General features: G+C 39.9%; 2 protein-coding genes across 5 annotated transcripts in view; both read right to left on the reverse strand.

The window, feature by feature from the left end:
* LOC132423210 (protocadherin alpha-4) overlaps positions 1-20,133 on the reverse strand; it is a 173,248-nt gene that overhangs the window by 134,077 nt on the left and 19,038 nt on the right. For 2 of the 4 annotated variants that reach the window (XM_069540585.1, XM_069540581.1), the window contains exon 1: positions 3,826-6,246. The exons of the other annotated variants lie outside the window; for them this stretch is intronic. In XM_069540585.1, the coding sequence (XP_069396686.1) occupies positions 3,826-6,246 (2,421 nt within the window). Of the gene's footprint in view, positions 1-3,825; positions 6,247-20,133 lie in introns of those variants that run through there. 4 annotated transcript variants of the gene reach the window in all.
* On the reverse strand, positions 9,406-12,924 carry LOC132421613 (protocadherin alpha-5-like). The gene is given in 6 exon segments (XM_060006436.1): positions 9,406-9,438; positions 10,345-10,643; positions 10,646-10,966; positions 10,969-11,700; positions 11,703-12,277; positions 12,506-12,924. Coding segments are annotated over 6 exon segments (2,379 nt in total).

Genomic DNA, 20,133 nt, shown 5'->3' on the forward strand with positions numbered 1-20,133 from the left:
AAAGTGTAGGACAACATTTCTCATGCTGGCTGAAGGCATTCTTAGGATATTTCACTTCTGGATGTTTAGTGTGACCATAATTGTAGTTCTCAAGCCTTGAAAATATGTTTTTCCACAAAGTTTTAAAATAAAGATAACAATCCAAGTGACAAAATTATGTTAGCAACCCTAAGTTTTAAAATCCTCTCTTCAGAGTCCAGGAAGCTCCATTTTCTTAGATTTCTGTTAAGGAAACTCCTGGTCTCTCTAGGGACCCAGGATCTCAAGAATCTAGTGGAAGAAAAACTTAGAAAAGTTGTTTTTAGGAAGCAAGAAATATTAGCAACTAATTCATATACTTGTCTTAAGAAAGTACAATAAGGGAAGGTTTGGGGTATCTTTGAAAAGGAAGAATTTGTATTAAGTGCATTTTGCGAGGACGAAGTATTCTGAATTTCTCTTTTCATCAGAATTTACATGTTCTGTTTCAGGATTTCATGGTTCTTATATCTTTTTTCCTTTCATTCTTTCTAAGCCTCATGTTTTATGAGTATCCACCTGTTTTTACAATCTCCAACATGATTAAGATTATTTCATCAGCTAAATGTTGGTACTCAACTGTCCTTTAATTAAAGCAGTCCTTTAATCAAGCTTGGGGTGTTTTATCCTTTTTAGTTCTACTTAACAGAGTAAGTTTTTTTTAATGTTTCACATCCATCTTCCCAACTGCAAATAAAATAATTAATGTCTGTATGCTATGGCTTTCCAAGTTTAATATCTGCCTAAATGAGTTTTAAATAATGCTGCTATCCTGAATTATTGCAATAGCTTCTTATTGCATCATCTTGTCACAACTCCATTTATCCTTCTCTTAATCCTGGCAGTCATCTTCCTGAAAAACACCTTTTATTCCTATGGATTTACTCTTTTTGATAGCTGTCAAATGATGTGAGAGGTGAGTCAAAATTTCTTAGTCAAGTACTCAAATTACCCAAGAGATCTGTCTCATATTACTTTTCCTGCTTTATCTCATACTCTTTCCTATGGGAACTATATGTTTTAACCAAAACAGACTTCCCTGTGTCCAGGCACATTTGGGGTTTTCTGTGTACTTTACTTAAGTTCCTCTGTTGCCAAGAATACCGGTTATACTCAATATTCTCCCAAAGGAAACTTTTCCATTTAAAAACCACTAAAATGTCAAAACTCTTGAAGGACTCCTTCAACAAGGGAAATAGGTGGATATTTCTGTTCAATACAATCACAGTGATTTACATCTCTTGTATCTCTTATAATATTCTGCCTCTAAGATGGTTATATTTATGTATGACAGATATCTTTATTTTTCTATAAACTTCTTGAAGCCAGGGGCTGGGTCTTGTTAATTCAATCATTCTTGACACAGCATCATGTCCTTAGAGACCATCCTAGAATATTTTCTAAATGTTTACTCAAGAGTGATGCCTATGGTTCTTCTCTATTTCCTAAGAAAGCATACTATTTTTATGGTTGTTAGATATCACTATTTATACAAATGACACTCTTTATTGATTATACAACAATAGTCTATTTGTCACTTTTAAGTATGTGTTTAAGAACTATTGTGTGGGGCTTCCCTGGTGGTGCAGTGGTTAAGAATCCGCCTGCCAATTCAGGGTACACGAGTTCAAGCCCTGGTCCGGGAAGATTCCACATTCCGCGGAGCAACTAAGCCTGTGCTGGCGCAGTGGTTAAGAATCCGCCTGCCAGTTCAGGGTACACGGGTTCAAGCCCTGGTCCGGGAAGATTCCACATTCCGCGGAGCAACTAAGCCTGTGCACCACAACTACTGAAGCCCGCGCGCCTGGAGCCTGTGCTCCGCAACAAGAGAAGCCACCGCAGTGAGAAGCCCGCGCGCTGCAATGAAGAGTAGCCCCCGTTCGCCTCAATTAGAGAAAGCCCGCGTGCAGCAACGAAGACCCAACGCCACCAAAAAAAAACCAAAACAAAACTATTGTGTGCTTACTTATTTTTAAAAATCAGAAACGCTACCAATGGTTTCCACCATTTCAAAAATAGAAAATGAAAATATTGGGGAGCACAAACCCCAGTTCAGTCCTCTGATGGACCCTGGATAACTTGTAAATGTAGGAAAATATGTCATTCCAGTTTAAGGTAGTCTAATACTTCCTAGGAAAACATGGACAACACAAAAAGTTAAAATCACCTTCAGCAAAGCACCAAAGGCTCAGCAGCTTAAATGTATTTTTTAAATCCAAAATGCTTTTCCACTGCCAAAATCTTAATTCAATTTTCAACATAGAAAAAATGGATCAAAATTTTCTTCAATGGCATTCAAAATGTTAGAGACATCTTGGATTAATTAAAATACATCTTAAATTAATTATTTATAGGGAGGCCATAAATAGCCTTTACATAAAATAAAAATAATATAGAAGCCATAATGATGACCTTCTGACATTTTAGATTTTCCTATTCCTCTTCAGAATATTAATAGCCAAATTGATCAAGCTCTTACTATTTAGCTAATACTATCATAAGCACTTTATAAGTATCAACTTACTAAGTACTTCAGCATTTACCTGTGATAGGTATTACTATTTATCATCCCAGCTTTACAGGTGGAAAACTGAAAAATGAGAGGTTAAGCAAGGCTGCACAGAACAAAATTGGTAGGGGGGAATTTAGGCAAGGAAGGATGGCTTCAAAACTCACAACAATAAACACTATTCTCTGCTTCCTGCATGTAAAGAAACAGTGAAGAGTTTAAATCATAATACAGAGTGAATAATGAAAGCATTAAATTAGAAGAAATAGTTCTATGAAAGGAACCCACCAAATAAAAATCAAACATAAATAAGTGATTTGCAGTGTTTGAGAGTTCAATGCAAATTTTACATGAATGTACTTGGTCAAAGTTCACATTCTGTTGAATTACTATTTGTCTGATATTTGAATCCCTGATAAGCTGAGCAATAACCATGGGTGTCACATGGTAGTTGTAAGAGTGTGAAATTTCCCCATTCACTTCTTCAACCCAATCAGAAGTATTCAGTCTGATAACTAATACTATGTACTTTGTCTCTAAATGGTTTAAAAGGCCAACAGTAAATAAGCACTACAGACTCTTGGACTCTTGGAATCACCAGGCCCCAAAAGGAATCTAGATTAAGATATGATGAACAGGGCCCTTAAACAAAGTGGATAACTTGAAAGTGTTGGTGAAACAGAAGCATTAAAACAAAAAAAAGGAAGAAGGAAAGAAAGGAAGGAAGAAGGAAGCTGACAGGATAAAAGTGTAATAAAGTGACGTTGAAATGTCAATATATTATTAAAAAATGAGTAACTGTGAAATAACCCTCCTGAAGTTCAAATGGAAAGTAATGAAAGCTCCACAACATTAATAAGAAAAAAAAAATATTACCAGGGAGGGAGACGCAAGCGGGAAGAGATATGGGAATATATGTGTATATATAACTGATTCATTTTGTTGTGAAGCTGAAACTAACATACCATTGTAAAGCAATTATACTCCAATAAAGATGTTAAAAAAAATATTACCAATGCAAATTTCTAAATGCATCACAAATGAATGTATCCAATGAAATTTTGAGTTTCAAGACAAAAATCTTGAGGTGTAGAATGATATTAATAACGTCTGATTCCACTTTAAGTCAACATTAATAAACCAAAGAGATCATAATGATTGACAAAAAGGAAAAGACGTATATAATGTAAAATTATTCAAATTTTTCAAAAAAAGAGAGTGTAAATATAAACCGAACGAAAACAATTATAACATTTCAAAATAAATATTAACTGGTAATTATGAAAATTCAGACTTACTTTGGAAAGCCGATCACCATTTAAATCCTGAAGCTCGCCCATATCCACCACTACTGGACAAGCTGGAAGGCTGGGGCTGAAGGCCATGAGGTCGGTCTTGGGCGGCCCCTCCCCAGAGCACACCCGCTGCCGCCTCTGCTGCGAGTAAGACCAGCTCCCCACCGCGCTGGAGCACACCAGCGTGGGCTTCCCGGGCCCGCACGCGCCCTCGCTGGGCGGCGCCGAGCACCGCAGCGCCGTGTACAGCAGCAGCGTGAGCACCAACAGGCTGGACACCGCGCAGATGGCGATGATCAGGTACACGTTCACATCCACCAGAGCGGCCTCCGCGCCAGCGGCGCCCGTCGACGCCCGCGAAGAGGCCTTGGGCGCCTGGCCGCTGTCCTCCAGCGACAGCAGCACGGTGGCCGTGGCCGTCAGCGCCGGCTCGCCGTGGTCCTTCACCAGCACCAGCAGGCGATGGCGCGGCGCGTCCGCCTCGTCCAGGGCGCGCGTCGTGCTGATCTCGCCCGTGTACAGCCCCACGCGGAACGGGCTGTGCGCGCCACCCGCCACCGGCTGCAGCTCGTACGACAGCCACGCGTTGTAGCCCGAGTCCGCGTCCACCGCGCGCACCTTCGCCACCACGTGGCCCGCGCCCACCGACCGAGCCACCAGCTGATTCAGCGCTCCCGCCCCGCCGCCCGGCCTGGGCAGCAGCACCGCGGGCGCGTTGTCGTTCTCGTCCAGCACGAACACCTGCAGCGTCACGTTGCTGCCCAGAGGCGGCACGCCCGCGTCGCGCGCGCTCACCTGGAACTGCAGCAGCTCCAGCTCCTCGTGGTCCAGCGGCTGCAGCGCGTACACCTTGCCGCTCTCCGCGTGCACCGACACGTAGCTCGACAGCGCTCGCTCGCCCACCCGCCGCTCCACCAGCGAGTAGGACACCAGCGCGTTCTCCTGCGCGTCCGCGTCCCGCGCCGACACCGTGAAGATGTGGCAGCCGGGCGGGTTGTTCTCCCTCACGAACACCGTGTACTCGGGGTGCGCGAACGCGGGCGCGTTGTCATTCACGTCGGCCACCTCCACGGACACGCTGGCTGTGGCCGACAGAGAAGGCGAGCCCCCGTCCCTCGCAGTCACCACCACCTCATAGTTCGACACACTCTCGCGATCCAAGGCGCTGTCCAGAACCAATGAATAGTAATTCTTGAAGGTGGACACCAGTTTGAAGGGAACATGGGGCGTCAGAGAGCAGGTCACCTGCCCGTTGGCACCTGAGTCGAGATCGGACACGCTAATTAGGGCAATGACAGTGCCGAAATGAGCGTCCTCTCGGACAGGCAAGGATAAGGAAGTCAGTGCAATCTGAGGGACATTATCATTTTTATCCAAAACTTTCACCAAGATGGTGCAATGACCAGTCATGGGTGGGTGGCCTTTGTCTGTCGCATCAATACGGATTTTGTATAAATTTATATTTTCAAAATCTAAATTCCCTTGAATTACTATTTCTCCAGTATTTGGATCTATTCTAAACTGGTTACTAACCATGGGTGGAACAAGACTACTAAAAGAGTATGAAAACTCCCCATTAGCTCCTTCATCCCTATCAGAAGCATTCAGTCTCATAACTATTGTTCCGTTATCTGAGTTTTCAAATATTTTTGCTTCATACTCTGACTGTCCAAAACTGGGAGCATTGTCATTCACATCCAGTACGGTGACCAGCAGCTGAACAGTGGCAGTGAGCTCAGGTTTGCCTTGGTCAGTGGCCATGAGGAATAAGTTATGTTCGGGCGCTTCCTCTCTGTCCAACGATTTCCTTAACACGAGCCCAATTTGTGTACTGTCATCACTGTTTGTTTTCACATCTAACGCGAAGTTTTCGTTGGAACTGAGCTTGTAGGTTAAGACAGAATTTGAGCCCACATCTGCATCCGACGCGCCCTCTAGTGGAAACAACGAATCTGGCAGCCTAGATTCGTAAATCAACACTCTTTGTTCCTTTACCGGGAACACAGGCGGGTTGTCGTTAATGTCCTTCACCTCCACCTCCACGTGGAACACCTGCAGCGGCCGGTTCACGATCACCTCCAGGTGGATGCTGCACTCCAAGCTCCGCCCGCACAGCTCCTCCCGGTCGATCCGAGAATTCACAAACAAAATGCCATTCTGCAGATTTACCTCCAGAAGGTCCCCGCGGCCTTTGGACGCCACCCGGAACAGGCGCGGCACCAGCTCCGTCAGCTCCAGCCCCAGGTCCTGGGCGATGAGGCCCACGAAGGTGCCGTGTTTGGCCTCCTCTGGGACGGAGTAGCGGACCTGGCCGCTCCCCTCCTCCCAGGCTGCAAGGAGCAGAAGCGAGAGAAGCAAACACCGGGATCTCAGTCGGCCTTCAGGTGTAATAAGCATTTCAAATACTTGCTGGTTTAGTTCCATCAGGAAATCTTGTCTAGGCATTAAGATGAAATATTGTATGATCCCGAGTCTGTTAATTCAGTTCTTCTGCGCCTGCCATCATTCAACACTCGTGGAAGGATGCAGTAACGGGAGCAATGGACTTGAATAACAGCTAGTGTAACTTCACGGTAGACAGCGACATCATGCGGCTCGAAAGGGTAAGTAATGACTTCACAACGAAGCTACGCTATAGTTCTTGAAATTAAAGATATAGATATTTATATTACATATATATGTTTTGCATTATTTTAATAGTAAATATCCTCATGTTTGTAATTTGAAGGGTCAGTTTATCTCGTCTGTTTTCTTTTATTAGTTTAGAGTAGGGTAAGGGTTCAAAATACTCATAGTGAAACAACTTTCCTCCCAATAAAGGAAAAACTGTATCAGCCATTTTAGAAAGCTTAAGTGTGATATGAACCAGGCTTGGGAATTAGAAGTGCAAACTATCCTACATAGTTGCATAGAGAAGAAACATGTGCATGTATTTCTGTCACAGAATATACTATTATATTTTGAGAAAAGAGTGTAATTTTAAATTAGCAAGTTTTACCCAAATTTTAAAAACCTTATAGATTATCAAAGTCCATTCTTTCTTTGTTGAGTGAACATCAACTACTCCTAATAATATTTTTTAATTTAATAATGGAGGCTGAAAATTTTAGCACATATTCTTTACAACATTTCTTAATTTCTCTGCAGCTTATATTAGTCCTCCCCCTCAAAATATTTTCCTTCTTGTGGAATTTCTACTTATACTTCTCCATCTTGTGGAATTTCTACCTATTGTGCTTTGCTGCTCTGATCCTTCCGCTGCTCCTAAATGACCTTATCCTTTTCTTTCTACCTCAACCTCTTATATGCTTTCATTTGTGTTCTCATCCCCTTCCAACATTTCAGACAAGACTTCTATTGAAGGTATTCCCAAACTCACATCTTCCTCCCCCTTTTCAATGGTTATAATTGTCATTTTTAGCCATACATGCTGATGACTCCTAGAAAATAATTTGATTACAATTTAAAGATTATGAAGATAAATCATTAATACCCCCCAAATTCAAACCCTTAAATTCACCTTTTATTTAATGGCATGAACATTCTACATGTCACCTATATCAATTTTTTATTACTCCATCTCCCTTACCTGCCCTATTCAAAGTTGGCCTATAGTCCATCTGTCCATCTGTCTTTTCACATACCACCATATTTATCTTCATGGGTACAGCTTTTATTGGATTGCACTAAACAAATAAATCCCAAGATGTTAGAATCACTTCTATGTGACCTGAGATATGATCACAAGCCAAGTGTTATTTTCACTTGGCAGTGTTATTTTCAACTACTCTCCAATATTCTATTTTGCAGACAACATAGATCACTTGCTTTCCTTCTTCCGCAATACAACCTTTGTTCAATTTTTTAAAAATTACCTCCATCTTTACCTGTAAAAATGCTCTACTCATATCAAAGTCATGCCAAAATATCATCTTACCATGAATTCATCCTTAATGTCATCAACTGTAGGTAATTAAAGTCTTTCTCAAAAGGAGACAATGAAAGTTATTAAAAAGAATTTTCAAACGGACACTTGCCAACACTCACCCTTCTGCACAATTCTGATATACTTGTAAAATCCTCACAGACAACTGTAATACAAAGTACCCCCCAACATGAGAACATTTTACATAACTTACATGACAATATCTTAAAATAACTAACCTAGATCTATCCTGATAAGTAGTAGTCCTTATCGCTTTCTATTACACTTATTTTGAGTAAACAAAGAGTTCATTTGACAACCAATAATAAGCCCCCAAATAAAGGTTCCTTTGCTTACAGGAAGAAAGGCCTTGACAAAAGATATATTGGGGGCTTCCCTGGTGGTGCAGTGGTTGAGAGTCCACCTGCCGCTGCAGGGGACACGGGTTCGTGCCCCGGTCCGGGAAGATCCCACATGCGGCGGAAAGGCTGGGCCCGTGAGCCATGGCCACTGGGCCTGCCCGTCCGGAGCCTGTGCTCTGCAGCGGGAGAGGCCACAACGGTGAGAGGCCCGCGTACTGGGAAAAAAAAAAAAAGATATATTGGCCTACAGTCTTGTTAGTTGAAGGTTTTCTACAGTGGTTAAGGTATTTCATAAATTGCTGCCCTAAGTGAAGAATCTCTTTGAATATCAACTTTTAAATTAGTTAATTAAAGTATCAAATCTGTCTTTCCATTGAAGTTCCTAGCAATTTCCAGAAGGTTGGTAATATAGTCCAATTAACTGGAACAGTTGCAATAATTCTATTTATTGGCTCCAAGTAGAAAATTATACAATGTTACTGAAATCATATATGCAATTTCCTTTTCATTGGAAAAGGAAAATACTGGTCTCCTTATAAGAAACATCTTATATTTTTGTTTATTTATTTACTCAAACAGTTCATCTAGTCAAGGGAGAAGATTGTGTGAGAAAAAAGTTTAGTCAATCCGTGAACATCTTCCTCGCCCAGCAAAGAAAATTCTCAGTTATAAATAAAAAGTTTATATTTCAAAACTAAATTAACTTGATTTATTTAACTTGATTTTTAAAAAGCTGACAACTGTTACCTACAAATTTACACAGTGGTGAGAATGCCCTCTCCATTTATAGGACTCCCCCAAAGTAATGAGGTATTAGAAATGTTTAAATAGTATGATACAAGTGTACTTATAAAATTAAATACATGTGACAATGCAAGAAATAGGAAAGCAATAAAAAGGGGAATTGACATTTTGTCATATGAAATGTGGAATATTTATTCCTGGCTAAACCCATATTGTTTTTTAAAGAAGTGTAGAAAAATAGTTCTCTGTATTTGAGATGGAGAGCACTCTTGCCTATAGTAGATAAAATGTATGGCTTTGTTGTAAAAATGGTATTCGTAAACAACAAACTCAGGGGGGTGGTTATATCATAGTACAGTTTTTTAAAATCTAAAAACAAAAGGCAACAATAAATACAAACGTTTTCTAACTCAAAAATGTTAAGATTTTCCCAACTGTGAGAATTCATGATTATTTCTCACCAATATAATAATTTGTGTATTGGAAAAGAAAAAGTAAGATAGAGAAAAACTAATCATTGTTCCACTAAATGTTGATGTTAGAGGTGGGGAATTATGACGTATCTGCAAAATGGGACAACATGGGCTGGAAAAAAGAATGAAAAAACTCCTTAAGTAATAAGTCATGATAGACAAATTATATTAAATGAAGGGGGAAGGAAAATCAACACAAATATTATGTCTTAAAATGGGAGACGGGAGTTTATTAGTATATGAAAAATTCTCTAGAAGAATAGCCAAGAAATTGGAAAGTTTGAAATATTCAGCAGGTATATTAAGTGGTTTGATATTGGAGGTAGAATGGAAACATTTTAAAACATTTTAAATCATGTAAATGTATTTTGTATTCAAAAATGAATAAAATGAAGCCACTAGAGCTAAAAAGTTTTAATTATAAATATCAAATTCACCATTAGTATGCCAAGGCCAACCATTTAAACAGACTTGAAAGAGTCATTCAATGCACAAATATTACTGAAAAACTTAATTCAATATGTGTAATAAAAATACTTAAATAACGGATAGTATATGGAGAACAAAAAAGGCAAATTGACACGATGATGTTAAATATTTCTATGTAGTTACAACATGGGGCTTTGACAATAAATAATAATGCCAAGTATGTATCTTACAAGTATCTTACTACAACACTAATATTTGAAAATTGAAACGTTCAACTAAAAATTTCAGTCTGCAAATGCTTTCTATGGTCCACAGAAAACTAGTCCATTAACTCAAACTTTTAAAACCTTATAAAAAGGGGATTGTTACTGAAATAAACACTATAGTGCAAAACAATTTTCTCAAACAAAGTAAATTTTAAGCGTAACTATAAGTAAATGAATTAGTACCAAGAGAATTTATATCTAAAAGGATACAATAATTACTTATAAAGCCATAATTTAAAATAAAAAGAGAAGATAGAGGATAATATTAAATATTTCATATTAAAGACATGACGAAAAATTGCTGTAAGAGTTTTGAGACTCACGGTGTCCGTAGAAATGGGACCCTGAGGCAGGCTGGGGCTGAAGGCCATGAGATCTTCCTTGGGCGGCCCTTCCCCAGAGCACACCCTCTGCCGCCTCTGCTGCGAGTAAGACCAGCTCCCCACCGCGCTGGGGCACACCAGCGTGGGCTTCCCGGGCCCGCACGCGCCCTCGCTGGGCGGCGCCGAGCACCGCAGCGCCGTGTACAGCAGCGGCGTGAGCATCAACAGGCTGGACACCACGCAGATGGCGATGATCAGGTACACGTTCACATCCACCAGAGCGGCCTCCGCGCCAGCGGGCCCGTCGACGCCCGCGAAGAGGCCTTGGGCGCCTGGCCGCTGTCCTCCAGCGACAGCAGCACGGTGGCCGTGGCCGTCAGCGCCGGCTCGCCGTGGTCCTTCACCAGCACTAGCAGGCGATGGCGCGACGCGTCCGCCTCGTCCAGGGCGCGAGTCGTGCTGATCTCGCCCGTGTACAGCCCCACGCGGAACGGGCTGCGCGCGCCACCCACCGCCGGCTGCAGCTCGTACGACAGCCACGCGTTGTAGCCCGAGTCCGCGTCCACCGCGCGCACCTTCGCCACCACGTGGCCCGCGCCCACCGACCGAGCCACCAGCTCAGCGCGCCCGCCCCGCCGCCCGGCCCGGATAGCAGCAACGCGGGCGCGTTGTCGTTCTCGTCCAGCACAAACACCTGCAGCGTCACGTTGCTGCCCAGAGGTGGCACGCCCGCGTCGCGCGCGCTCACCTGGAACTGCAGCAGCTCCAGCTCCTCGTGGTCCAGCGGCTGCAGCGCATACACCTTGCCGCTCTCCGCGTGCACCGACACGTAGCTCGACAGCGCTCGCTCGCCCACCCTCCGCTCCACCAGCGAGTAGGACACCAGCGCGTTCTCCTGAGCGTCCGCGTCCCGCGCCGACACCGTGAAGATGTGGCAGCCGGGCGGGTTGTTCTCCCTCACGAACACCGTGTACTCGGGGTGCGCGAACGCGGGCGCGTTGTCGTTCATGTCGGCCACCTCCACGGACACGCTGGCTGTGGCCGACAGGGAAGGCGAGCCCCCGTCCCTCGCGGTCACCACCACCTCATAGTTGGCCACAGTCTCGCGATCCAAGGCGCTATGTAGAACCAATGAATAGTAATTCTTGAAGGTGCACACCAGCTTGAAGGGGACATGAGGCATCAGGGTGCAAGTCACCTGCCCATCGGCACCGGAGTCGTGGTCTGACAGACTGATCAGGGCGATGACAGTGCCCAGTGGGGCGTCCTCTTGCACAGGCAGAGATAAGGAGGTTATGACCATCTCTGGGCTATTATCATTCTCATCCAGGATTTTCACTATTACTTTGCAGTGTCAGTTAATGGGAATGGACTTTTATCAACGGCATCAATATTAATTTCATATAAATTACAGTCTTCATAATCCAGTTTTCTTTCCCTGAACTGTTATTTCCCCACTATTAGATTGATCGCAAATTTAGATGTTACGTTGTCAAGAACAAGATTACTAAAGAGGTACACTATTTCCTTATTAATGCCCTCACCTGCATCTGAGGCATTCAGTTTAATAACTAATATCCCGTTCGGTGCATTTTCCAGTATTCTGACATTATAAATTGATTTATCAAATTCCGAGGCATCATCATTCGCATCCAATACATTGATCAATGACTGAACTCTACCTGTTAGTTCAGGTTTTCTTCCATCAATTGCAATCAGCAATAAACGATGTTCTTGCGTTTCTTCCCTACCTACTGGTTTATTCAAAACTAGCTCTAAAAAGTTTGTTTCCTCTTCATTTGTTTTAACATCCAAGTCAAAATATTCATTAGCTTGTAACTTGTATCTCAGTTCTGCGTTTCTTTCGATATCCATATCAGATGCGCCCTCTAGCGGAAACCTAGAATCCGCTATTCTTTTTTTTTTTTTTTTTTTTTTTTTCCCCGGTACGCAGGCCTCTCACTGTTGTGGCCTCTCCCGTTGCGGAGCACAGGCTCCGGACGCGCAGGCTCAGCGGCCATGGCTCACAGGCCCAGCCGCTCCGCGGCATGTGGGATCTTCCTGGACCAGGGCACGAACCCGTGTCCCCTGCATCGGCAGGCGGACTCTCAACCACTGCGCCACCAGGGAAGCCCGAATCCGCTATTCTTGATTCTAAAATAGTGTTTGTTTTTGTCGCAAGAACCTTCGGGGGTTGTCATTAATGTCCTTCACCTCCACCTCCCCATGGAACACCTGCAGCGGCCGGTCCACGATCACCTCCAGGTGGATGCTGCACTCCAAGCTCCGCCCGCACAGCTCTTCCCGATCGATCTGAGAATTCACAAACAAAATACCACTCTGCAGATTTACCTCCAGAAGGTCCCTACGGCCTTTGGATGCCACCCGGAACAGACGCGGCACCAGCTCCGCCAGCTCCAGCCCCAAGTCCTGGGCGATGTGGCCCACGAAGATGCCTTGTTTGGCCTCCTCAGGGACCGACTAGTGCACCTGGCCACTGCCCGCCTCCCAGGCTGCGAGGAGCAGAAGCGAGAGCAGCAGGCGCCGGGATCCCGCACCTCTTCTCTGGGAATATACCATCGCAAATTCGTTGCAATATTCAAATGTCTATTGCACTACCATATAGCTTTTGGAAACTTAACTCCCAATTTGATATAATTTTGTATTTGCTCACCTTTTGAGCTTCAGCAGTGTGAAAAAAAATGGAGTGGCTTTTTTCCTTTCTAAGGAAAATAAGCTCTCTGTATTCCTTTGTTGCTAAAAACAAACAAACCAAAAAAACTTGCGGTGTCCAGAGCCATCATGTGGATGAAAGGGGAGTATTTTACTTTGTTCTGCTTTATTTACCTTACATTCGTTAAATATTTCCCAATTTCAATGACTCTTATGTATTATTTTCCCTACTCTAATCAAATATATCACTAAAATTTTAATAAAATATATCAACTTTAATTAAAATATTGCAAAATCAATACTACTGAAATTGTGACACCCAATCTTTACTAGAATGATTTGTATTGGTCTATTCTATTTAGGGTTTGTATAATCCCTGACTTTAAGAGTTTTAGATTTTTCATTTCTTTCCATATTTAAATATTACTTACTAAAATTATTGACTTTTTCTCTACTATTTTGATGCGATGTTTGTATACTAGTCTTTACGTTACTCATAAAACAAGTTTATATTCCTATTTGCAGTATTTAATATTGGCTTTTGTTGATATTATTTTCAAAGTAACTAAAACTATTTGAAAAGCATTCTTGTCTGAGATCCATTTCGAAGGCTGATTTTCAAATTACTGAAAATCCATTTCTTTCATTTTTCTCTATATTACCTACTTACTTTTAATGTTAACTCAAAAACTGTAATGTGGAAATGGCACTATTTGCAAATTAGATGCATCTAGACAGGCATTTCTTCAAGTTGCTATTACTGATAAATCATAACTGAGATCAATTGTGAATGCACATATATTTTTCATGAAAGAAATCAAAATCCTAATGTTGTTTGTGAGATACACTACTCCATAAAATTTTTGAGTTCCAGTAGAAATTAAAACATGGAAAGAAATCACATTATTTACCAGGTTAACTATGTGCTAATTTCATCTCTTTTTAATTATACAGTTTATTTGCTGTATGGACTTGGACTACACTTAAAAAATATGGCCAATATAAAATGGACCAATTTTTCCACTTAAAAAATATTTAGGGGCTTCCCTGGTGGCACAGTGGTTAAGAATCCACCTGCCAATGCAGGAGACACGTGTTCGAGCCCTGGTCCAGGAAGATCCCACATGCTGCGGAGCAACTAAGCCCGTGCACCACAATTACTGAGCCTGCACTCTAGAGCCTGCGAGCCACAACTACTGAGCCCGTGTGCAACAAATACTGAAGCCCGCGCGCCTAGAGCCCATGCTCTTCAACAAGAGAGGCCACCGCAATGAGAAGCCCACGCACCGCAACGAAGAGTAGCCCCTGCTCGCCACAACTAGAGAAAGCCCGCGTACAGCAATGAAGACCCAACGCAGCCAAAAATTTTAAATTTTTTTAAAAATTTAATATTCTACTTATGTATATACTCCCTAGAATTCCTTAAATGTTACAAAATCTTCCTTGCCTGTGAATAAAATAGGGGCCAGAAGATCAATAATTCTATTACTTGATGTTTTACATGTAAAGCATAAACCTCAAATACATTTCTTTAATTTTGGTATAAGTGATAGGTATGACTGCAAGTATTATTTTTATGTCAATGTATAAAACAAATATGGAAAAATGGTACTATATAAACTAGCTTTGGGACTTCCCTGACAGTCCAGTGGTTAGGACTTGGCACTTTCACTGCTGTGGCCCTGGGTTCAATCCCTGGTTGCAGAACTAAGATCCCACAAGCCGGGCAGCATGGGGGTGGGACGGGGGGGTAAGTTTAGATTGAAAAGAAATGATTAATAGAAAATACAAAGTCAATTGAAATTAATTTGCTTCTCAGTATTCAAAACAGTAATTTAAAGACATAAGATAATGTTACTAAATTTGTTTCTGATATAATCTTTAATAGTATGTTTATCATTCTCTTTAGTTTTTGAAAGATTTTTACTATCATTATTATCATGACTTTCCCCTTGGCATTCAGAACATCCAAACACTAAAGAAGTTAAACAGTAATCAGTTTTCAAGACAACTCACCTAACAGTTACTAATAATCATAATTTTAAAATATTTTAATATACAACGATAAAAAAGAAAATGATAATATGTGAGTTGAAAATATCATCAGTTAATGTTGATTCACCTTCTATTATGGAACCATGATTGATGTGAACCTACAAAACCAGGATAAATAAATTTACTTTTGAGAAAAGTAAATATTAAGTGCTTAAAATCCAACTGATGGTGTGGTATTAACAATACATGCATAGTAATTTACAGAATATTTTCAGTAAATATTTAAAACTTTAAAACATATACTCAATGAAGAAAATGCCATCAATAGTATCATATGCTTTTTTGTTTGTAATTTTTGTCATGTAAATATGTACAGAAGAAAACCAGACTCTTGACATTTGAGCTCTCCTCAAATCTGTTAGATTATATAGTGTTTTAAAATTATCACCTGCATTTGTCTTTCATGGCTCAATTCTTTTTTTGGAGGTTACTTTTTCAACAAGTATAGACTCTCTAGTTGTAATTCCATAGAGGACTCCATAGGTAGAGAAGATTGTTTAAATCTTTTTCCAAACCATTCTTTCAATCGAATATTATAGATTACTTTATTACTGTATAGTTTCTAGAAGTTTTTCAGTTATATATAAGGCCCACTGCAAAACTAAGACTCCTTTCCTGACAATGAATTTCGATTAAGGAAAACAGATAGTATTTTGAGGTGCCTCTGCTTAATTTACTGGAAATCATTCAGGAAGATAGTACATGAGAAATTTTAATTTTGCTTTGGAGTCTAGATATCTTTCATTTCCTAAAAAACTCCAGAATAAAATTTTAATAATATATATTTCTCTGCTATGTGTAGAAAATTATATAGGTCTACACACTGTTGAGATATAACAGGTGAAGTTGAAGCAATCTTTTAAAGATTATAAACAGTTTATGCACTTGCATCAAATTTGACAAAAAATTAATTATATGTGGAAAATAATTTATCCTACAACCACACACTGTATGCATATGGTACATATCTTTACATTACTTTTATAATCGTTCAAACTCCCTACAAAATATTGTGCTAAAATGTTTATATTATATAGTCATTCTGAGAAAATCGGAGAGTAATTTTAAAGTACCTCTGAGGGAATAAGTAAGTTAAATTAAGCATAGCTTTTACTCACAATCCTATTGTCTTCATTATTCCCAGATGAGCTCATTTAATAATGGAAAGTGACAATGGAGCTAAGTTCAAGTACTTTTCGTTCTATTCTATGCATTCACATTAATATTTATGTGGCCTCAAGCAAATTTTTGTCTCCAGGCCACAATTTAGTCATCCTTAAATTGAGAGGAATGACAATCTCTTAGGTCATATCCAGTTTTAAAATCCTAGGTCAAGATACAAAATTAATGCACAGAAATCTCTTGCATTCCTATACACTAATGATGAAAAATCTGAAAGAGAAATTATGGAAACACCCCCATTTACTACTGCAACAAAAGGAATAAAATACCTAGGAATAAACCTATCTATGGAAACAAAAGACCTGTATGCAGAAAACTATAAGACACTGATGAAAGAAATTAAAGATGATACCAACAGATGGAGAGATATACCATGTTCTTGGATTGGAAGAATCAATATTGTGAAAATGACTATACTACCCAAAGCAATCTACGGATTCAATGCAATCCCTATCAAATTACCAGTGGCATTTTTTACGGAACTAGAACAAATCATCTTAAAATTTGTATGGGGACACAAAAGACCCCGAATAGCCAAAGCAGTCTTGAGGGAAAAAAACGGAGCTGGAGGAATCAGGCTCCCTGACTATACTACAAAGCTACGGTAATCAAGACAATATGGTACTGGCACAAAAACAGAAACATAGATCAATGGAACAAGATAGAAAGCCCAGAGATAAACCCACCCATCTGTGGTCAACTAATCTATGGCAAAGGAGGCAAGGATATACAATGGAGAAAAGACAGTTTCTTCAATAAATGGTGCTGGGAAAACTGAACAGCTACATGTAAAAGAATGAAATTAGAACACTCTCTAACACCATACACAAAAATAAACTCAAAATGGATTTGAGACCTAAATGTAAGACCGGACACTATAAAACTCTTAGAGGAAAACATAGGAAGAACACTCTTTGACATAAATCACAGCAAGATCTTTTTTGATCCACCTCCTAGAGTAATGGAAATAAAACCAAAAATAAACAAATGGGACCTAATGAAACATCAAAGCTTTTGCACAGCAAAGGAAATCATAAACAAGATGAAAAGACAACCCTCAGAATGGGAGAAATTATTCACAAAGGAATCAATGGACAAAGGATTAATCTCCAAAATATATAAACAGCTCATGCAGCTCAATATTAAAGAAACAAACAACCCAATGCAAAAATGGGCAGAAGACCTAAGTAGACATTTCTCCAAAGAAGACATACAGATGGCCGAGAAGCACATGAAAAGCTGCTTAACATCACTAATTATTAGAGAAATGCAAATCAAAACTACAATGAGGTATCACTTCACACCAGTTAGAATGGGCATCATCAGAAAATCTACAAACAACAAATGCTGGAGAGGGTGTGGAGAAAAGGGAACCCTCTTGCATTATTGGTGGGAATGTAAATTGATACAGCCACTATGGAGAACAGTATGGAGGTTCCTTAAAAAACTAAAAATAGAATTACCATATGATCCAGCAATCCCACTACTGGGCATATACTCAGAGAAAACTATAATTCAAAAAGACGCATGCACCCCAATGTTCATTGCAGCACTATTTACAATAGCCAGGTCATGGAAGCAACCTAAATGCCCATCAACAGACGAATGGATAAAGGAGTTGTGGTACATATATACAATGGAATATTACTCAGCCATAAAGAAGGAACGAAATTGGGTCATTTGTTGAGACGTGGATGGATCTACAGACTGTCATACAGAATGAAGTAAGTCAGAAAAAGAAAAACTAATATCGTATATTAATGCATGTATGTAGAACCTAGAAAAATGGTACAAATGAACTGGTTTGCAGGGCAGAAGCTGAGACACAGATGTAGAGAGCAAACGTATGGACACCGAGGGGGAAAGCCACAGTGGGGTGGGGATGTTGGTGTGCTGAATTAGCCAATTGGGATTGACATGTATACACTGATGTGTATAAAACTGATGACTAATAAGAACCTGCAGTATAAAAAACAAACAAACAAAAAAACAACTAATACTAAACTTTCTTTGGGTTATTTGTATGGAAATATGTTAATATAAATGCTTCAGACATTACATGAAATTTCTAAAAAGCTTATATGTTCTGGTATAATGTTATAAGTCATAATTCTAGTTATTACTTTAAAATGTATATCTCAGAAATAACTAAATTTCCTTGTTGATTGCATATTATGAACTTTCATCAAATCTTTAACCATGGTTATTTTTAAGTTTTTTGTCTTTTACAGACAGTTCTGGGTGTACTCTGATGCTTTCGCAAAAATGTTCCTATAAAAGGGTTTCACCTTCAAGGAATTCATGGAAAAGACTCTGACAAGTACAGATTTCTGGTAACTGACTGTACTGCTGAACTGAATGAATAAGCATTTTCAGAACTCTAATGGAAAACTGATGAATTCATAAAAGTGCTAGTAAAAGATCAAGATGAAAAAGAATTAATTACATGGGACTGAGTGAACTGATGAGGATGATTATAATTTTAGTGACTTTCTGTTTGAATTAAAAAAACTCCCCCCCACCAAAAAAAAATCCTAGGTCAAGTGAGTGGAAACTTGGTGAGATGCAAGACTCTTATACCATTAGCAAGTATCTAGGGTAAGAAAGAAGAAAGGAGGGTAACTAAAGAGTAATAAATTCAATAAGCTTGGTTCTTATGTACCAAGGAAAGGGGAGTGGAGGAAGGAAAAAGGGTTTAAAATAAAGTACAGAATCTTTATTCCACTAAATTTACTTTGTATGAGAGTACAAAATAGAACTTGGGTGTCAGTAGGAAAGAGAAAAATAAAATGTTCAGAAGATTTGTAATGACAGACATCATTGTAGTAGACAAAAAAGAAAAAGGGATAAAATATTTATCTCAATTCAAACTTTTCCATAAATGTTCTAAACTCATATCTGTCAGATATTTATAAATTCTTTATCCATTTCTAGAGGAATATAATTACATCTAGAACAACTACAGCTTCTTATGTACAATACCCAGAACTCAATACAAAATTATCAGGCTTATAAAGAAAGAGAATCATGAGAAAAAAATGAATAAATAGACACACAGATGATCCAATTATTACAATGATATGACGGATCACAAATAAACTGTGATTAAGGTATTGAAATAAATACATAATAATTAATTTCACCAGAAAATTGTAATCTATTTTTAAACGGAAATTACAATCCTAAAGCTTAAAAAAATCATAATTGAAGTTTAGATTCAGTTGATGATTTAATAATAAGAAAAGAATTTTGCTGAAGTATAAGATTGGTCTGAATAAAATATACAGCATATAATAGAGACCAAAAGTGATGTTTAAAAAATAGAGAGGGCAGAGTAGATATAAGAGATATGGTGAAAATATTTTTTAACATCTTTATTGTGGTATAATTACTTTAAGGTGAAAGGATTTAACACACATATTCCTTGAGTTACAGAAGAGAAAGAGAGAAAAGCATGAGGCAGAAGGAATATTCGAAGACAGATTGCTGGAATTTTCCTATACTGATGAAAGACATCAAGCCACATATTCAAGAAGCTTTAAAAACTGCAAACGAGGGCTTCCCTGGTGGTATTGTGGTTGAGAGTCTGCCTGCCAATGCAGGGGACACGGGTTCGAGCCCTGGTCTGGGAGGATCCCACATGCCACGGAGCAACTGGGCCCATGAGCCACAACTACTGAGCCTGCGCGTCTGGAGCCTGTGCTCCGCAACAAGAGAGGCTACGATAGTGAGAGGCCCGCGCACCGCGATGAGGAGTGGCCCCCGCTTGCCACAACTGGAGAAAGCCCTCACGCAGAAATGAAGACCCAACACAGCCAAAATTAAATAAATAAATTTAGAAAAAAAAACTGCAAACAAGATAAAACCAAAGAAAACTAA

Source organism: Delphinus delphis, chromosome 3 (assembly GCF_949987515.2).
Source record: "Delphinus delphis chromosome 3, mDelDel1.2, whole genome shotgun sequence".
Taxonomy (NCBI): domain Eukaryota; kingdom Metazoa; phylum Chordata; class Mammalia; order Artiodactyla; family Delphinidae; genus Delphinus; species Delphinus delphis.